Source organism: Lemur catta, chromosome 7 (genome assembly GCF_020740605.2).
Source record: "Lemur catta isolate mLemCat1 chromosome 7, mLemCat1.pri, whole genome shotgun sequence".
Taxonomy (NCBI): Eukaryota; Metazoa; Chordata; class Mammalia; order Primates; family Lemuridae; genus Lemur; species Lemur catta.
In genome coordinates, this window is record NC_059134.1 from 41,726,757 (window position 1) to 41,746,490 (window position 19,734).

The window sequence follows — 19,734 nt, forward strand, 5'->3', positions numbered from 1 at the left end:
AGGCTGGGAAGTACGTCTGGATCTGTAGGCGGCGAGGCCGGCAGCTGGAGGAAAGGTAGGATCCCGGGGCCAAGATCCTGGAGAAGCTGTTCTCTGCGGTTTTGTTTTATTTGTTTGTTTTTGCTACATCTCGCTGTGTCGCCTGGGCTAGAGTGCCGTGGAGTCAGCCTAACTCACAGCAAGCTCAAACTCCTGGGCTCAAACAGTTCGGCCGGGCTAATTTTTGTATTTTTAGTAGAGACGGATCTTGCTCTTGCTCAGGCTGGTCTCGAACTCCTGACTGTTAGGTCCGGAGCCGAGAGAGAGAGAGAGAGAGAGAGAGAGAGAGAGAGAGACAGACAGAGACAGAGAGAGAGAGACACCTAGCCTCATGTGTAGCAAATGATGTTTATTTTGAGCAGCTGGGTGCAGATGGGTGGAGGCAAAAAGCATCCACAAGGGAAAAGGGTTTTATAGAGGATTTTTTCGGGTGGAGTAAGTAAGTGGGCCAGAGCGGTCTTTTGTAATTTATTCTTTTGCAAACAACCAACTCCTGAGACCCCTGCCCCAGTCACATCCATCTTTCAACTCTGGCGTCCTTATCAGGAGATATAGGGAGGGATAAACTTCGTCTCTATCAGGAAGGGCGGTGGAAGGAATGCTGTCTGCAGCTGTTTGTTAGATTTACAAAGTCCCGGGACTCCAGACACCTGCAGCCATTGTTCTACAAGCCCGAGTTTTGCATTAACCACATTCTGCCCTATACATACTTTTCGGTTCCCACCTGGAACAAACCTAACCCTGACCTAAAGCGATCCTTCCGCCTTGGCCTCCCAGAGTGCTAGTATTGTAGAGTGAGCCACCGCGCCGGGCCTGTTCCCTGCAAAAAGTAAAACTTTTACTCATTAAAAGTGGTGGAGGGCCGTAGAGCAGTGGCTCACGCCTGTAAAATCTTAGCATTCTGGGAGGCCGAGGTGGGAGGATCGCCTGAGGCCAGGGGTTTGAGACCAGCCTGAGCAAGAGCAAGATCCCTTCTCTGCAAATAATAGAAAAATTAGCCAGGAGTGGTGGCATGTGTCTGTAGTCCTAGCGGCTCAGGAGGCTGAAGCTGAGGTAGGAGAATCGCTTGAGCCTCAGGAGCTTGAAGTTGCAATGAGCTATGATGATGCCACTGACTGGAGTCTGTCAAATAAATAAATGAATGAATGAATGTAAGTAAGTAGATAAGGGGTGGAGGAAAGAAAGCTGAAAAAGAACGCCATTGCACTCTAGCCCAATGACTGGCTAGGAAATACAGTGAATATCTTCAGCAAGCATAATAGACTTTGATACGTGCTTAATAAATATGTATTTCATGCCTGAGTGACTTAAATGATATTTATTTTTGTCATTATTTCTATTGAAGATTAGGTCTTGCTGTGTTGCTCAGGCTGAGTACAGTGGTTATTCACAGGCACAATCATGGAGCGTAGCCTTGAGCTCCTGGGTTCAAGTGATCCTCCTGCCTCAACCTCCCGAGTAGCTAGACCTCCCAAGTAGCTAGGAGTGCAGATGCAGGCCACTACGACTGGCTAATTTTTAAATTTTTTTGTAGAGACAGGGTCTCCCAATGTTGCCCAGGCTGATCTTGAACTCCTGATCTCAAATGATCCTCCTACCTTGGCTTCCAAAAAATGCTGGGATTGGCCGGGCGCGGTGGCTCACGCCTGTAATCCTAGCACTCTGGGAGGCCGAGGCGGGTGGATCGCTCGAGGTCAGGAGTTCGAGGCCAGCCTGAGCAAGACTGAGACCCCGTCTCTACTAAAAATAGAAAGAAATTATCTGACCAACTAAAAATATCTATAGAAAAAATTAGCTGGGCATGGTGGCACATGCCTGTAGTCCCAGCTGCTCGGGAGGCTGAGGCAGTAGGATCGCTTAAGCCCAGGAGTTTGAGGTTGCTGTGAGCTAGGCTAACGCCAGGGCACTCACTCTAGCCTGGGCAACAGAATGAGACTCTGTCTCAAAAAAAAAAAATGCTGGGATTATAGGTGTGAGCCACCCTGCTGGTCAGCCTTATTCTTTTGTTTGGCTTCTCTCTGTCTTCTTTAGTTAAAATACAGTAGATAACTGATCAACAAGATTAACCAAATTATGAATTTAAGAAGTAGCCCAAGGGCATCGATATTTTACTATTTGTGCCAATTCTTCACCTAACCTGTTAAGAAATCAGAATTGAGGAGAGTATCATTTTGATGATTAGTATAATTTTCTTCAGATAATGCTGAATATTGTTAAAATATTTTTTTAAAGTCTCTGAAAATATGCATTACTGACTCATCTGGATTTTGACATTGTTGTATTTTATTCCAGTTGACCACTCTTTGGAAGCCTAAAGTAATGGCTTAGAGCATAGCCTTTGTAACCTTTTCAATCTGAAAACTTATGAAAGTCCTTTATGGGGTTCCTCCAGTTTGCCTTAGCTATCCAATCTTTAACTTTATTTTCTGATACTTATATGTGAAGTAGCTGATACAAATCAGAAAAACCAGGGTCATAAGTTTGAATATTTAGTTCAGATTATCTGGCAAAACTAATAGGGTCCTAGTAGGGACCAAGAAATTCATTAATTGTGCTTTTAAGTTCTACTTTTAACCACAGTGGATAAACTAAGGCAGGTTTTTCTACAAGATACTGGCTGTTCACAAAATGGACCTGAAACAGGAGGAGTGGGAAGAGGAGGAAAAGAAGGCAAGTCTGGGCAAGGCAGTTCAGATATGAAGATACGGGAAAAGAGGAGGAGAGGCAGCTTCGGCAGTTTTCTTTAATTCAGAAATGGTTTTAGAGAGCCTTTTGTTTTTTTATCTGTAGGGAAAGAACTTTGTCAGAGCCTCTTTTGGACACTTCTAAGTACCACTGAAGTAACTCTCCCAATTATTTTGTTTAACTTTAGAGCTGGCTTTTTCTAACTGTCATGTAAATAAATTAGGCATTTCAAAGGTACCCCATTTTTGCCATTGTAGTTTGGGGGTCTTTACTGGTTAAGTAAGATCATTTTTCTAGATATTGACAGGAGGTAGCTCCATAAATATTGTATATGAATCCAGCTGGAGTCTCTAAAGGTGGATGTCTCCTCAAGAAGGACAACTCAGCCTTAAATAAACGATTGCTCATAGTTTGGGTTCTTTTTTTTAAGTGACCAAATCCTGAAAGGGAAAGATGTTTTGGATCTGGTGTGCTGCTTAATGGAGATTACTCTTCTAGGTATCACCCACGAGTCACTTCTCCCCTCTTAACATGTCTTGGTGAAACCCAGAAAGTCTGAGTGCTTAGGCACTAGCAGATCAACTCTTTATGTGTGCCCACTGAGTTAAGCGAGATTCCCTGTAGGTTCTTTGAGGATTCCTTGTGGGACTGTTTCATATCACAAGTGATGAGCTCAAACACTCCTAAAAGACCTTAGTTGCCTAAGGTGACTTTTGCCCAGGGGAACAGTGTCCCTTATTTTGGGGAGTTATCTTCATCCTCATAGAAAGCTTTTCATTGATTTTGATCACCCAAAAAGGGACTTTAGATATGCCAAATGAACCAAGCTTCAGAGTTTGGCCAGATTTTTAATAAAAATTACAAATTTTGCTTAAGGTATAAAAGTCTTCAGAGAGAGAGACTATTTCCTTCCCTGACCAAAACTCTGAGAGAAGAGGCTGTGTATAAATTCTGGTGAGTAGTTCTACAAACAACCCTTAACCTCAGAGAAAAGTGAAAATCACAAATTCTTGGGTAGCAGAATCTCTAGAGAACAAAAACAAAACTCCTGCCTTAAAAGCAGAATTTCGATTCCAGCTCCATCAAGTGTGAAATTGGGTCACTTAATAAATAAAGTCTTGCATCTCACACTAAAGCTAGGGAGATTTGAAGCCCACGAGCAGTCTCAAAAGAGACCCCTATCAAATCCAGTGAGGCTGGGTGTACGAAAAGCCTTTTGTGCTAGTACCCAGGCCTTGATTGTCAGTGAAGTGGAGGATACCTGGAGGCTCAATTCAGGCACCTTCAAGGTTGCCAAAATGTCAACCTAAAATTATCAAGAAATGTAGTTTAAAGAGAGTTTATTCAAGTGTAAAGTCTGAGGCCAGTCTGACCAGGAAGCACAGATTCCAAAAAATGGAAGTCAATGTTACAAAGCCTAGAAATTTGAGATCACTTGTATAGACAAAGCTTAGGGATGTTTAACAGAATTTCAGCATCTTTCTATGTAAGGCTTACTGCCTAGCTACAACAATCCATCTGATTAGTTGAGATGACCTTTTTCTTTCAGTAAAGGTATATTTAATTTTCCATACTGAAGATGCAACTGTCATGGGGTCTTGGGCACCATCTGGTCTGAGTTATATACAGGACAATAACAAAGATCAGTGATTGGAAGTGGGGACGTCTGATCTCTGGTCTCTGCTAGTCATTTACAGAACAAAAACAATGAAGAAGTGAGTTAAGCTATAATCTAAGAAAGCAAACTGCAAACATGCTATGTGACTCAGTCTCCAGGGCTTAATTTTCCCACTAGCTTAATAAATTTAGAGGGTCCTGAAATTTTATTTTCTTTTACAGTGATTGATGGAAAAGGTACAAGAGGTAAGCCTTGTCTGCGTTAAGTCTCCACCATCCACAAGTCCCATAGCCAAACCCAAAAGTCAAGGGTTGGGAGGAGATACACTCAAACTTTTTAGTTGCGCAGTTAAATGGCAGAGTTGTAGATAAAGAGAGAAGCAGGGCCAACAATCCATCACATGCAGAGAATAATTCAATTATATTCCCCTATCTGCTACCATTACGAAAAATAAATTCCAAATAGACTAAAGATCTACACATAAAAACAGTGAAATCTTCTGCAGACTCTGATACATATGAGATAAGAACTGCTTAGAGGGGAGTGTTCCCTCTAAGATATTTGTCAGAGTTTGAAGCTTGATGGGGCTAAGCTCAAATCTTCCAAAGGGCAGAACTGAACCCTCCACAGATCTGCCAGGCTCTAAATCACAACCCAAGGACGGAATCATGGAGTGACAGGCAGGTGCACAGCAGAGGTGGACTGAATCTTGTTTAAAATGCAACCCAACCCAACCCAGCTCCATCTCCAACTATATACTAGAATCAGTCTCTCAATTCGTTGGGCACAGTGGCTCATGCCTATAATCCTAGCACTCTGGGAGGCTGAGGCAGGAGGATTGCTTGAGCTCAGGAGTTCGAGACTAGCCTGAGCAAAAGTGAGACCTCTGTCTCTACTAAAAATAGAATAATTAGCTGGGTGTGGTGGCTCTCACCTGTAGTCCCAGCTATTCGGGAGGCTGATGATGCCACTAGACTTTACCCAGGGTGACAGAGTGAGACTCTGTCTGAAAAAAAAAAGAAAAAAGAAAGATAGAATCCCTCACTGGTGAAAGATATCCAGAACACGTAATACCCAGCATATAATAAATAATGATAATAATAGATATGCAAAGAAGTAGGAAACAGTGACTAGTAATCCAAAGCCAAAACAAATAATAGGAACATATTCGTTAGGGATGGGAGGCAAGGACTTTAAAACAGCTGATTACTAGGCCTGGCGTGGTGGCTCATACCTGTAATCCTAGCACTCAGGGAGGCCGAGACCAGCCTCAGCAAGACCCTGTCTCTGTTGCCCAGGCTAGAGTGCCATGGTGTCAGTCTAGCTCACAGCAACCTCCAACTCCTGGGCTCAAGCGATCCTCCTGCCTCAACCTCCCAAGGAGCTGGGACTACAGGTGTGCACTACCATGCCCAGCTAAGTTTTTCTATTTTTAGTTGCTCGGCTAATTTTTTTTTTTTCCGGCATATTATGGGGGCACAAAAGTTTAGGTTATGTATATTGCCCATGCCCTTCACCCCCCCCCCCCCCGCCCAAGTCAGAGCTTCAAGCGTGTCCATTCCCCAGATGGTGCGCATCACACTCATTATGTAGGTATACATCCATCCCGTCCCCCCCCCCCACATATCTGCCCAACACCCAATTGGTGTTATTCCCAAATGTGCACTTCAGTGACGATCATGGAAACCAATTTGCTGGTGAGTACATGTGGTGCTTATTTTTCCATTCTTGGGATACCTCACTTAGTAGAATGGGTTCCAACTCTATCCAGGAGAACATAAGAGATTCTATATCACCGTTATTTCTTATAGCTGAGTAACACTCCATGGTATACATACACCACATTTTACTAATCCACTCATGTATTGATGGGCATTTGGGTTGTTTCTACATCTTTGTGATTGTGCATTGTGCTGCTATAAACATTCTAGTGCAGATGTCTTTTTTATAGAATGTCTTTTGTTCTTTTGGGTAGATGCCCAGTAATGGGATTGCTGGATCGAATGGTAGGTGTACTTGTATCTTTTAAGGTATCTCCATATTGCTTTCCACAGGGGTTGCACTACTTTGCAGTCCCACCCGCAGTGTATGAGTGTTCCTGTCTCTCCACATCCACGCCAACATTTATTGTTTTGGGACTTTTTGATAAAGGCCATTCTCACAGGAGTTAAGTGATATCTCATTGTGGTTTTGATTTGCATTTCCCTGATGATTAGAGATGTTGAGTATTTTTTCATGTGTTTGTTGGCCATTCTTCTATCTTCTTTTGAAAAATTTCTATTCATGTCCTTTGCCCACTTTTTGATAGGATTGTTTGATTTTTTTTCTGGCTGATTTTCCTAAGTTCTAAATAAATTCTAGTTATCAGTCCTTTATCTGATGTGTAGCATGTGAAAATTTTTTCCCATTCTGTAGGTTGTCTGTTTGCTCTCGTGACTGTTTCTTTGGCTGTGCAGAAGCTTTTTAATTTAATCAGGTCCCATTTATTTTTGTTGTTGCTGTGATTGCTTTTGGGGTCTTCTTCATAAATTCTTTGCCTAGGCCAATGTCTATAAGAGTCTTTCCCACATTTTCTTCTAGAATTCTAATAGTTTCACACCTAAGGTTTAAGTCTGTTATCCACCGTGGTTTGATTTTTGTGAGAGGTGAAAGCTGTGGGTCCTGTTTCAGTCTTCTACATGTGACTATCCAGTTTTCCCAGCACCGTTTATGGAATAAGGATTCTTTTCCCCAGAGTATGTTTTTGTCTGCTTTGTCAAAGATTAGATGGCTATATGAGGATAGTTTTATATCTGGATTTTCTGTTCTATTCCACTGGTCTGTGTCCCTGCACTTGTGCCAATACCATGCAGTTTTAATAACTACAGCCTTGTAGTATAGTTTGAAGTCTGATAAATTAATACCTCCCATTTTGTTCTTATTGCTTAAAATTGCTTTGCTAAACAGGGTCTTCTCTGGTTCCATACAAAGCATAGAATTATTTTTTCTATATCTGTGTAAAATGGTAATTTAATAGGGATTGCATTGAATCTGTAGATCACTTTGGGTAGTACAGACATTTTAACAATGTTGATTCTTCCGATCCACAAGCATGGTATGATTTTCCACTTGTTTACCTGCTCTGTGATTTCCTTCCTCAGTGTTTCATAGTTCTCCCTGTAGAGGTCTTTTACCTTCTTAAATGTATTCCTAGGTACTTTATTTTCTTTGTTGCTATTGTGAAGGGTATTGAGTCTTTGATTTGGTTCTCAGTTTGACTGTTATTGGCATACATGAATGCCTCTGATTTGTGTGTATTGATTTTGTATCCTGAGACTCTACTGAATTCATTTATCAGTTCCAGGAGTCTCTTGGTTGAATCCTTGGGGTTTTCTAGATATAATATCATATCATCCACAAAGAGTGAGAGTTTGATCTCTTCCGTCCCCATTTGGACATCCTTGATTCTGCTCTCTTGCCTGATTGCTCTCACAAGGACTTCCAGCACTATGTTGAATAGCAGTGGGGACAGTGGGCAACTTTGTCTGGTTCTAGTTCTAAGTGGGAATGCTTTCAATTTTTCCCCATTCAGTATGATGTTGGCTGTGGGTTTGTCATATGGCTTGTATCATTTTTAGGTAGGCCCTGTCTATGCCTATTTTGTTAAGCATTCTTATCATAAAAAGGTGTTGAATTTTGTCAAATACTTTTTTTGCATCTATTGAGAGGATCATATGGTCTTTATTTTTGCTTCTATTTATGTGGTGTATTACATTTATAGATTTGCATATATTGAATCATCCCTGCATCTCTGGGATGAAGCCCATTTGGTCATGATGGATTATTTTCATGATAAGCACCTGGGTTCGATTTGCTAGGATTTTATTGAGAATTTTTGCATGTATATTCATGAGGGATATTGGTTTGTAGTTTTCTATTTTTGTTGCGTCCTTTCTTGGTTTTGGTGTTAGAGTTATGTTGGCTTCATAAAATGTGTTGGGGAGGATTCCGTATTTCTCGATGTTGTAGAATAACTTTTGTAGGGTAAGCACCAGTTCTTTGTAGGTGTGGTAAAATTCGGGTGTGAAATTATCTTGTCCTGGGCTTTTCTTTTTGGGGAGGTTTTTTATTGCTGTTTCGATTTCAGTGCTTGATATTGGTCTGTTCAGGAATTCTGTTTCTTCCTGGTTGAGCCTAGGGAGGTTGTGTGTTTCTAAAAATTTGTCCATTTCCTCCACATTTTCCAATTTGTGTATGTATAGGTTTTTGTAGAATTCATAGATGATATCTTATATCTCTGTGGCATCAGTTGTAATTTCTCCTTTCATGTTTCTGATGGAGATTATTAGAGATTTTTCTTTTCTGGTCTTAGTCTATTGGCTAAATTTTTTTCTTTTCTTTTTTTTTTTTTTTTTTAGTAGAGATGGGGGTCTCGCTCTTGTTCAGGCTGGTCTCGAACTCTTGAGCTCAAGTGATCCACCTTGGCCACTTGTAGGAGTAGGTTCCATTCTGTTTACGCATCCAGTTGGATTGCATTTCACTAGGTAGGGAGAAACCTTTAGGCCCAATGTAAAATATGTAAGGAGGCAGATTTAGGGTAAACCTAATTTAACAGTGTACAGTGCCTTACAGGGCAATATTGGTAGGATTTATCCTATTTTATTTCAATTATTTGCTCATATGAGTTGTGGTTCAGAAAATGATACTCCAAATATGGCATTTCAGCATGCTGAGTGCTTTAAATTAAAGGAGATTAAAAGGCCTCCGAAATAAGCCTCAAGACTAAGGTCTCTCTCTGACCTTCCCTGCCTTGCTGTCTTTCTGATACTATTTTTTTCTGAAGCACAGGGAGGTACTCTGGAATTTTTTTTATCTGACTAGGGAAGCTTCTTTCCAAAAGAAATGCAATTCCCTTCCCTAGGAATCTCATCAGATGACCAGGAAAGGTTAGCCATCAAGGAGAGAAGAGGCTGAGCATCTTCACCATGCCCAGAGAGGCTTTTCCTCTGTTCTTCTCAGGGCTGCTCCAGGAGATTACCTGGGGGACTTTATCTGCGTAATAAAACAACCTTTGCTCACAGTGAAGTTCTGCCCCTCATCTTCCCACCACCTCCCCCAGAGGTCAGAGGAACTTTGTCCCAGGCCGTGGTTCTTTTGGCTATTCATTACCCCTAAAAATCATTTACTCCTATACCCCCCATTTCTCTTCCCCTATGAAGAAGGGTATATAAGCATCTGGATTTCATTGGATTATTAGGTAATCATTCTCCCTCGATTCCCCATGTTTATGCACATTAAATGAAGTTTGTGTACTTTTTTCCCTATTAGCTTGCCTTTTGTCAGTTCATTTTCAATGAACCTTCAGAGAGTGGAAGGGAAGTTTGGGCTCCACTCCTGCACATTTTAGTGTCCCCACTAGACCAAGCTCCTCTGGGGCAGGGACCATGTCTTATTCATGTTGTCTTCCCAGTACCTGGCATGATACGTACCAGTACAATACATGTTAGTATATACTAGTACCAGCACAGTATGTACCACAGTGCCTGGTACAGTATGTTCCAGTATATTGCTATTGAATGAAAGAATAGGCCACACAGAGGCTTCACAGATAATCTAAAAGGAAGCTGGGGTTTTAAAACCAAAAGCAAATGGGAGTCCGCTTTTAGGTATCTACTGTAGTGGCAAATACTAGGTTGCTAATGCAAATAATATCAAGTATTGGTCTAAATTTAAAGAAGTTAATCTTTGCTATAGTTAATACACTTCAGAAAAACAGAATGTATCAGAGAAATGAGGCTAAAGGTAGGAGTTCCAGGAACAGTAACCATAAATTTGGCCAATGAATACACCAGATTTTTCTTTGGAAAATTCTGTTTTTAATATTTCATTACTTTAGTCACATAAGTTGCCCTGTTAGATTGTGTTCTTACCTTAGGTTTGGAAAGATGGTGTGACATTGTGATTTATAAGATAGTCTTAGTCCCTGTTTGCTGGCACACAGCTCCTAAAAACCCTGAGAATCTCCAGAGTGACAAGTGTCTTTTTCTATGCTAATGAAATGACTGATGGCTGGGGCTCTTGGATGGCTTCAGGTTGGGGGCTGCCTGCCAGGGCAACCAACCATGTGATTAAAGAGTTGGAATCATGTGATTAAAGAGTTGGAACTTTCCAGGGAGGGGAGAGGGGCTGAAAGTTGAGGTGATCACCAGTGGCCAATGATTTAATCAATCATGACTACAATAAGGAAGCCTCAGTAAAAACCCAAATGAAAAGGGTTTGAACATGTGGCAGTACCTGGAGGGTGGCGTACCCACAGAGAGTGTGGAAGCGCCACACGTCTTCCCACATGGCTGTCCCTATGCATCTCTTCCATCTGGCTGTTCATCTTATCCTTTATTATATCTCTTATTAATAAACTGAGAAATGTAAGTGTTTGCCTGAATTCTGTGATCTGCTCTAGCAAATTAAACTTGAAAAGGTGGGCATGGAAACTGCAATTTATTAGCAGGTTGGTCAGAAGCACAAGTCCCAACCTGGGGCTCATGATTGGCATCTGAAGTTGGCTGCAGTCTTGGGGGAGGGAGACTGAGCCATTAGCCTGTGGGATCTGATGCTATGTCTAGGTAAATAGCGAGGAAATTGAATTAAACTGTAGGACACCCAGCTGGTGTCTGCTGGAGAATTGCACAGTGTGTGGGAAAAAAAACCACATACATCTTGTCACAAGCATTCTGTGCTGTATTTAGTGTGTGAGAGCAGGAAAAGCATTTTGATTTTTTTCCTATCTCTATTAGTGTGAATGTTTCTAACCTCAAGCTTTTTGAATTGTGCCTATCAGCAAAAATAATTTGAGCTGAAACTCCTAAGAAAGGTACACAAAACTGGAAATTAAAAAGGATGAAATAAAATATGTAAATAGATATTCTAATATTCCTTCACTCCTTGGAATGTCCTGTGCACTTGCTGTTCATGCACCCCACTTTGGAGAACACTGAGGAAGAATAAAGGCAGTATTTGTATCTGTATTCAGGGGAAGAGGTGTAGGACTTAAGACGATTCTCACATCTGAAATCAGATCTGAAATCTGTAATCCAAAGAATGATTCCATTTATGATGTTTGACTGCTGACAGCTTTCAAGCCTTACCCCAACCCCTTCCGCCTCATATTTTGGCAAGCTAAGACAGCCTGGGTGCTGCTTTCTTTGACACCTTGGGAAATTCAAACCACATGCAGGAATCATCACCCTGGCCCTTCCCCCTAACCACCGCAAAGACTGCGAGCCAGTCTCCTTCCCTTGTGCTCTTAAGCCATTTTTGGACCATAGGGGCTGCTCTGCTCTCCTCAGAAAGCTTCATGATGTGAGTAACAAATCCTTTCATACCCTCTTGGGGTGCAAGTTCATTAGTCTTGATATCTGAATTAAATTTGGGGTGGGGACTATATCATGTCTCAGTGTGGAATGGCCACAACAAAACAGCATCCTTCTTTACAGTCCGTCCTCACTTTATTTCTCTTCATAACACTTAATACCACCAAATATTATGTCTTTATTTATTGTCTTCCCCTACTAGATAGATCCCCAGTACCTAGTGAAATGCCCGGCATAGTCATCCAAGTGCCTACTCTGGCCAGGTACTGTTAAAGGCACCAGTGCTACAGTGCTGATCACAGCCCTTGTCCTCACCCTCATGGAGTTTACATCCCAGAGGACAGGACACGTATTCGATACGTTATTTGTTAAATGAAAGAATATTATTTTTGTCTGGAGGTAAGATATTAAAAAGAAACAATATCATATCATGAAAATTTTTATTTTTTGCTTCAAAATAATGCTTATTTAAAAATATTTAGGAATTTATGCTCACAAGACATAGCTAACATCCAAAATAAACCATCAAAAAATATTACTTGAAGATTAAGTGCTTAGTACCAAAGAGCTCCTGCATCTTGCATGTTAGTAAGGTTGGCATTAGTAAGACTAGAGAGTTGATTTCTTGTTAATGATTATAGAAGAACATTGAGGAAAATTTCAACCATTACAATCAGTAAGAGTATAATTTTATATTTCACAGAGGACAGTGGTCATGTTTAGCAGTACGCTCACTTCAATGTTGTATTTTGATGCTGTTTTTTTCCCTTTTCTTCTTGCAAATAACCAGCAAGGTACAAACTGCTTCCAATCGGCAGTCCAAACAGCGGAGGAATCATGGCTAACACCACAAGTTGCTAATGTCTGTGAAAGGCGAACTGCAAACTTCTGAATATGGTTTAACTTCACCAAAACGGCAAAAGGCTCCCCACCCCTTTGCCATCTTGTTCCATGAAAAAAGTATACTCTGATTTCTAGAATGGATATTTAAAATCCAATACAAGGATTCAACAACTATCAACATTTCTTTCTTTCTTTCTTTTGTTAAGAGATGGAATCTCACTCTGTTGCCCAGGCTGGAGTTCAGTGAACATTTCTAAACACTTGACTTTTCTAATACTCAGAAATATCTACTTAGAAGTTGTGAGACTAATTTGAAAAATTTAATAATGTCATACAAATGTATGTTATTATTACTAAATAGGAATAATTACATGATTCCTGATCATGTTTACATTTAAAATATAAACATAAGACTGATTTTGCTAATATTACAAAAAACAATGAAGTTGGTTCAATAAATGTATATATGTAGGAAAAAAGTAAAGAACATCTCAGTTAGGTATCTTTGTTCCCAATAATCTCTTTCAGACAGATATATGAAATACTATAGAATACAATGTTAACATATTCCCTTAATTTCGAAAGCCAATAAAAAATGGGGCTTAAGTAGTGAGATTGTTTCTATTAGATTTTACATTAGTATCAATTAGTGAGTTAATCAATTAACCTTAATTCTTTTTCAAGTATCAGCTGATTTAATCTCGTCCAATTGTATGGGTCTCTTTTGGTTGATCAATACGATAGAGAAACTCTGCAGGTAAGAAGTATCCAAGATATTCTACTGTATCTGGGGTAGTGTCATAGTGGTAGTGTCCACCTTCTCCGTGATGACTAAAAAAATGCGTGTGCTCCAGTCGCAAATCAAAACCCTAGGACAACAGACAAACAATTTGTTAGTACTCAAATATTTACTTTTTTTTTTTTTAACTCAAATTGTAACTCAAATTGTAGCTCTTTCTGTATAGAGCTTTATTTTTTTAAAATAAAGACAGCATCTTGCTCTGTTGCAAAGGCTGGAGTGCAGTGGTGTGATCATACCTCACTATAACCTTGAACTCCTGGCCTCAAGTAATCCTACTGCAGCAGCTAGGACTACAGGCACACACCACCAGGCCCTGCTAATTTTTAAAACATTTTTTGTAGAGACGGGGGTCTCCCTATATTGCCTAGGCTGGTTTTGAAGTCATGGCCTCAAGTGATCTTCCTGCCTTAGCCTTCCAAAGGGCTGGGATTATAGCGATGAGCCACTGTACCTGGCCAGAGGGTTTTTTTTTTTTTTTTAACTTAACATGATGTTTGGAGTTGTTTGTATATTGGATCAGAAAAGAGCTTCCTCCTTCTTTCACACCTAACATGGTGTTATCTATCATATGTACATAACTCTTCCCAACTGACATTTACATTATTTCCAATTCCCCTGGTCTACTATAACAACACTGTCATGAATAACTTTTTAACTAATCATTTTACATAATTATGTCTATATTTAAGGATAAAATCCTAGACATGTAATCACTGGATCAAAAAAAGATAATGATCAGTATTTTAGTAGATATTTTCTTTGAATTGGTCTATAATATTTTTTCTAGTGTATAATATTAGAATATAATGAACACCAAATAAGGTAATAGAGGACCTGAATTTTATTGAATGGCTGTGATTCTACTAATTTTTTTTTTTTTTTTTTTAGACCGGGGTCTTGCTATGTTGCTTGCCCACGCTGGTCTCAAACTCCTGGGCTCAAGTGATCCTTCTGCCTCAGCCTCTCAAATAGCTAGGTAATGCCACCATGCCTGGCTACATCTACTATTCAGTAAAATGATTTGGGGTATTATTTAAAGTGCCTTGCCTTCACTTTCCCAAATATAAAATCTGCTCTTCCTAACTCATAGGGTGGTGAGCAACCTGCTGCTCCCTTACCTTTCAAAATAATTCTAGAGATTATCCTAGTTCTTAAGTAACTATTAAATACAACACAAAAAGTACCTAATTCTAAAAGAATATTCTAAAAATCAAGCATTATCATTGTAGTACAGGACAATATAAAAGACATAGACTTACTGGGTCTCTGGAGACAAAAACTGGTAGACAAACCAAAGGAGCCTTCATCTCATAAAAACGCAACCATTTATTCACGTCTTCATCTGAGTTCAAGGGGCAGGATGAAAATTCTGCAGGCTACAATAGAAGATTGTTAAAAAAAAAAAAAGACTGCTAAACAGGTAAACATACTAAATATTATTGAGAAATAAAATTTTTAAAAATATATAATTTCATTAAGTTAAAAATTTTAAGCCTTCTTATACATTCTACTATTTTTGGACCTTGAATAGCCAAAACAATTTTGAAAAAAGAATGTTATATGTCTGATACTTCTTGACTTCAAAACTTACTACAAGCTACAGTAATCAAAACAGTGCAATACTAGTATAAAGACAGACATCAGACCAGTGGAATAGGGAGCCCAGAAATAAACCCTCTCGTATATGGTCAAATGATTTTCGACAAGGGTGTCAACACCATTCAATGGGGAAAAGACAATCTTTTCAACAAATGGTGCTGGGAAAACTGGGTATTTGCATGCAAAAGTGAAGCGGGAACCTCCACCTTACACCATATACAAAAATTAACTCAAATTGGATCAAAGACTTAAATGTAGAGCTAATACTTTTATAATACCCATGGTAAAAATTTAATGACATTGGATTTTGGCCATGATTTCTTGAAAGGTACAGTCAACAAGAAAAATAGATAAATTGGACTACATCAAAATTAGAACTTTTGTGCACCAAATGACAAATGTGTATCAACAAAGTGATAAAGCAACTGATGGAATGGGAGGAAATATTTGCAAATCATATATCTGATAAGGGGTTAATATCCAGAATACAAAGACCTCGTGCAACTCAACAACACCTTAATTAAAAAATGAGCAAAGAATTTGAATAGACATTTCTCCAAAGAGGACATATAAATGGTTAATAAGAATGTGAAAAGATGCTCAACATCACTAATAATTATGGAAATGCAAATTGAAACCACAATGAGATATCACTTCATACCAATAGGATGGCTATCATCAAAAAAAAATTTATAATGAGTGTTGGCTAGATGTGGGAAAATACATTGCTGATGAGAATGTAAAATGGTACAGTCACTGTGGAAAATGGTATGGCAATTCCTGAAAAAATTAAATATAAAATTATCATATGATCTGGCAATTCTATTTATGGGTATATACACAAAAGAACTGCAGGATCTTGAAGAGATATTTGCACACCTGTGTTCATAGCAGCATTATTCACAATAGCCAAAAGGTGGAAGCAACCCAAGTGTCCACTGACGGATGAACGCATAAACAAAATGTGTATACATACAATGGAATATTATTCTGCCTTAAACAGGTAGGAAATTCTGATATATGCTACAACGTGGATGAACCTTGACAGCATTATCCTCTGGGGAATAAGCCAGTCACAAAAGAACAAATACTGTATCATTCCACTTATATGAGGTATCTAGAATAGTCAAATTCACAGAGATAGAAAGTAGAATGGGGGCTGTCAGAGAGAAGAGGGGAATGAGGGTTACTATTTAATGGGTACAGAGTTTCAGTTTTAGGAGATGAGAAAAGTTCTGGAGATGTATGGTGGTGATGGTTTCACAGTAACAGTGTAAATAATACCAGAGTTGTACACTTAAAAACTGTTAAAATGGTAAATTTTAGATTATGTGTGTTTTACCACAATTAAAACTAAAGTGAGTAGAAGAAAGGCTTTGCTTCAGCTTTCCTTGGTTTTTATTCTTTCTTGAATTCAAATGCATTTGCAACTATAAATTTATATAGTATTATTTGTGGTAATATTCACCTGTTTGCTCCTCATAAAAGTTACTAATGCATCTGATGACATTATAAATAGCTGAAGAATTAATTTTAAGGGTGACAGATTTACGCTTCACCTAAATGAAATATAAATGCCCAAGAATTAGGAGGAAAGGAGTGCTTCTATGCACTTTTGAAGACAGCTGGTTTATTTTGATTAAGAAAAAAATAAAGCACAGCTTCTTGATCTAAAATTCTGCAACATGATGATTCAATCCTATAGTCGTTTGTATTTACAACTAGATTTGCCTATAATTCTCTTGTTAATAATTTGGAAAAGCAATTAAGTAGGTTCAAAAATGCTGTCTCTTTATATGCAGGATCAGCTGGCTTGCCATTTAAAATTATCAAGATGAAAAACATTAAGGCAATGCGATTTCTGATGGCTTTACTGATGAAACAAAAAACTAAGTTAGAATCATTTTTATACCTCATTCATTTTTTCATTCATTCATCTACCAAGAATTATAAAGTCTTGAATGCTCTGGGTCTAGCTTAATATAGTATTCCATCCTTAATGTCTTATAAACATATATTTAGCCCATAAGATTATAATCTTTATAATGAATTTTCTTTCCTCAAAAGCACAACCATCTTAATAGCAAATTCTACTACGTATTCAGTTTGGGATTTTGGCAATGGAAATAGTAAGCAGTTTTTAAGGCTTATACTTGAATTTATCTTGATCTTAAAAATGAACACATTGAGAAGAAAGTTCTAATATATTAACATGAAAAAAGAACTCTAGCTAGACATTAATCTCACAATATGACTTCCAGTATTGTTTGTCATTTAAATTTTAAAGTAATATAATCACAGTGAAAGGATTTGTTTATCTTTAAAGGTAGAATTCCCAGCATATATTTAAAAATCCTAGGATCTTCAGCACATGCACATACACATAGGCCCTTACCATAATGTGAGACTTCACTTTTCCTTTCTGAATTATGAAAGTGCCTCCCATCCCTACAGGCTTATCTCCATAATGTTTTTCCAGAGTCTGTCTCATAGAAGTCACAAAGTTAAGTTGTCCAGTTCTTCTTTTGGCTTTCACCTCGATGACCTACAGAGGATATAAATATGTATACCATTGGCTAAGCTGCAAAATTTTATATAAATATCTACCAAAGTGAGACATTATATAATTTAATGCCATCAAGCAAATACTCTCTTCTTTGCTTAGAGCTCCCAGATCCAAGTTTCTGTGTCTCAGTCCTCTGTGAGTCTTGATCAAATATATACACACACACATATCAGTTATATATCATTTGCCCTAATAGTGTTATTCATGCTTTCATGAACTGAGAAAGAATTATAAATAAGTCCTACACTGACCTTTAGAGACTCTCTTAAGATATGTGTTAAGGTGGTAAAAGGTTGAGAATTCCCTGGCTTAAAGGGATTAACCTCCGATAAATGGGGGTTAGAGGGAAAGGATTACATTTTCTCATTTCTCTTCAATTCTAGACTATGTTATCTCCACTTTATTAGGTATTTTGACTTCTCGATCTCATATCTCAAAGTAGCTGATAAAATTGGAGAGTCCTCACAAATACTAACATTGAAATCATCTTTTTGCATACTAACAGGAAGTAATTATGAAGTAAAGCATTAATTTTTCTTCCCTGCTTCTTGCTATACTTTTTTCCTTTCTTTCTGTTTTTTTTGGAGACAGAGTCTCACCCTGTTGCCTGGGCTAGACTGCAGTGGTGTCATAGCTCACAGCAACCTCAAACTCCTGGGCTGAAGTGATGCTCCTGCCTCAGCCTCTAGAGTAGCTGGGACTACAGGCATGTGCCATCACACATAGCCAATTTTTCTATTTTTTGTAGAGATGGGGTCCTTCTCTTGCTCAGGCTGGTCTCGAATTCCTGGCCTCAAGCAATCCTCCTGCCTCACCTCTCAGAGTGCTAGGATTACTGGTGTGAGCCACCACGCCCAGTCTTGCTATATGTTTTTGCTACCACCATTTCTATCCTAGAACAATGTGTAATCAGTCAGAAATGAGTAATTTACTTATTTAGCACCTATAAGTAAAGCATTATTTATTTTAGCTGTGTGGTTCATATAAGTCTGTGGTCCCCAACCCCCAGAACATGGACCAGCACTGGTACTGTTAGGAACTCGGTTGCACAGCAGCAGGTGAGTGGAGGGTGAGTTAGTAAAGCTTCATCTGTATTTACAGCTGCTCCCCATCACTTGCATCACCACATAAGCTCTGTCTCCTGTCAGATCAGCAGCGGCATTAGATTCTTATAGGAGTGTGAACACTACTATAAACTGTGCATGTGAGGGCTCTAGATTATGTGCTCCTCATAAGAATCTAATGCTTGAAGATCTGAGGTGGAGCCGAGGGAGTGGTTGCAGATACGGATTATCATTAGCAAAGAGGTTTGACTGCACAATAAATGTAATGAGCTTGAATCATACTGAAACTATCCTCCCAATCCCTGTCCGTGGAGAATTTGTCTTCCATGAAACCAGTCCCTGGTGCCAAAAAGATTGAGGACCGCTGATACAAGTGACTAATTCATTCCCCAAATTAATATTCTGTTACCTTTTAGTTACTCAGAAAAAAGTATTCCTTACTACGTCTTTAACCTCAGTTTTAAAGACAACTTTTGCTCTGCCTGCAGTACTCTCTGAATCTTTCATAATTGGTTTTTTTTAGAGACAATGTCTCGCTCTGTTGCCCAGGCTGGAGGGCAGTGGCATGATCATAGCTCAGTGTGGTCTGGAACTCCTGAGCTTGAACAATCCTCCCGGCCTTAGCCTCCTGAGTAGCTGGGACTACAGGCGTGTGCCACCATGCCTTCATTTCATTTTATTTATTTTTTTTTTTAGAGATGGTGTCTCACTATGTTGCCCAGGCTGATCTTGAACTCCTGGCCTCTAGTGATCCTCCCACTTCAGCCTCCCAAGTTGCTGGGATTACAGGGATAAGCCACTGTGCCAGGCCATAATTAAGTTATTTAAAGAAATTAGACTTGGGTAGTTCTGAAGGAGGATTATATTTGGGGCAAAAAAAGTTCAAATTTGTAGCTCTCTGAGAACATTTAGAGAATACTGTATTTTTATGGACAAAATCACCTTGCCAGGTTGGCCCTCACTGGCAAAAAGATTAGCCAGTAATGCACACCCAAAATCACGATATTTCTCACTGTATTTCTGTAGTAGGCACCCTCCATCTGCAGGGTTTACACGGGCAAAGTAACTTCCATTCACAGGAGGTTTGTGTTCACTTTCTGTTTGAATAACTGGCATAAACTGAAAAGAAAATAAAGTAATTAGTCAATCTTGGTATCTCTACTCAAAGA

The 19,734-nt window shown here is 39.1% G+C and overlaps 1 protein-coding gene and 1 long non-coding RNA gene across 5 annotated transcripts in view; one reads left to right on the forward strand and one right to left on the reverse strand.

Moving 5' to 3' along the window:
• Nucleotides 1–13: 13 nt before the first annotated feature.
• LOC123642219 overlaps nt 14–19,734 on the forward strand; it is a 21,575-nt gene continuing 1,854 nt past the window's right edge. The window contains exons 1-2 of the long non-coding RNA XR_006736393.1: nt 14–55; nt 3,601–3,678. This is a non-coding gene — a long non-coding RNA (uncharacterized LOC123642219). The remainder of the gene's footprint in view (nt 56–3,600; nt 3,679–19,734) is intronic.
• The window catches only part of C7H11orf54 (chromosome 7 C11orf54 homolog), a 16,018-nt gene continuing 9,499 nt past the window's right edge, over nt 13,216–19,734 (reverse strand). For all 4 annotated transcript variants that reach the window (XM_045557135.1, XM_045557133.1, XM_045557134.1 and 1 more), the window contains 4 exons: nt 19,508–19,684; nt 17,331–17,480; nt 14,596–14,712; nt 13,216–13,403 (listed from right to left, as the gene is read on the reverse strand). In XM_045557135.1, the coding sequence (XP_045413091.1) occupies nt 13,230–13,403; nt 14,596–14,712; nt 17,331–17,480; nt 19,508–19,684 (618 nt within the window). In that variant the 3' untranslated portion in view covers nt 13,216–13,229. The remainder of the gene's footprint in view (nt 13,404–14,595; nt 14,713–17,330; nt 17,481–19,507; nt 19,685–19,734) is intronic.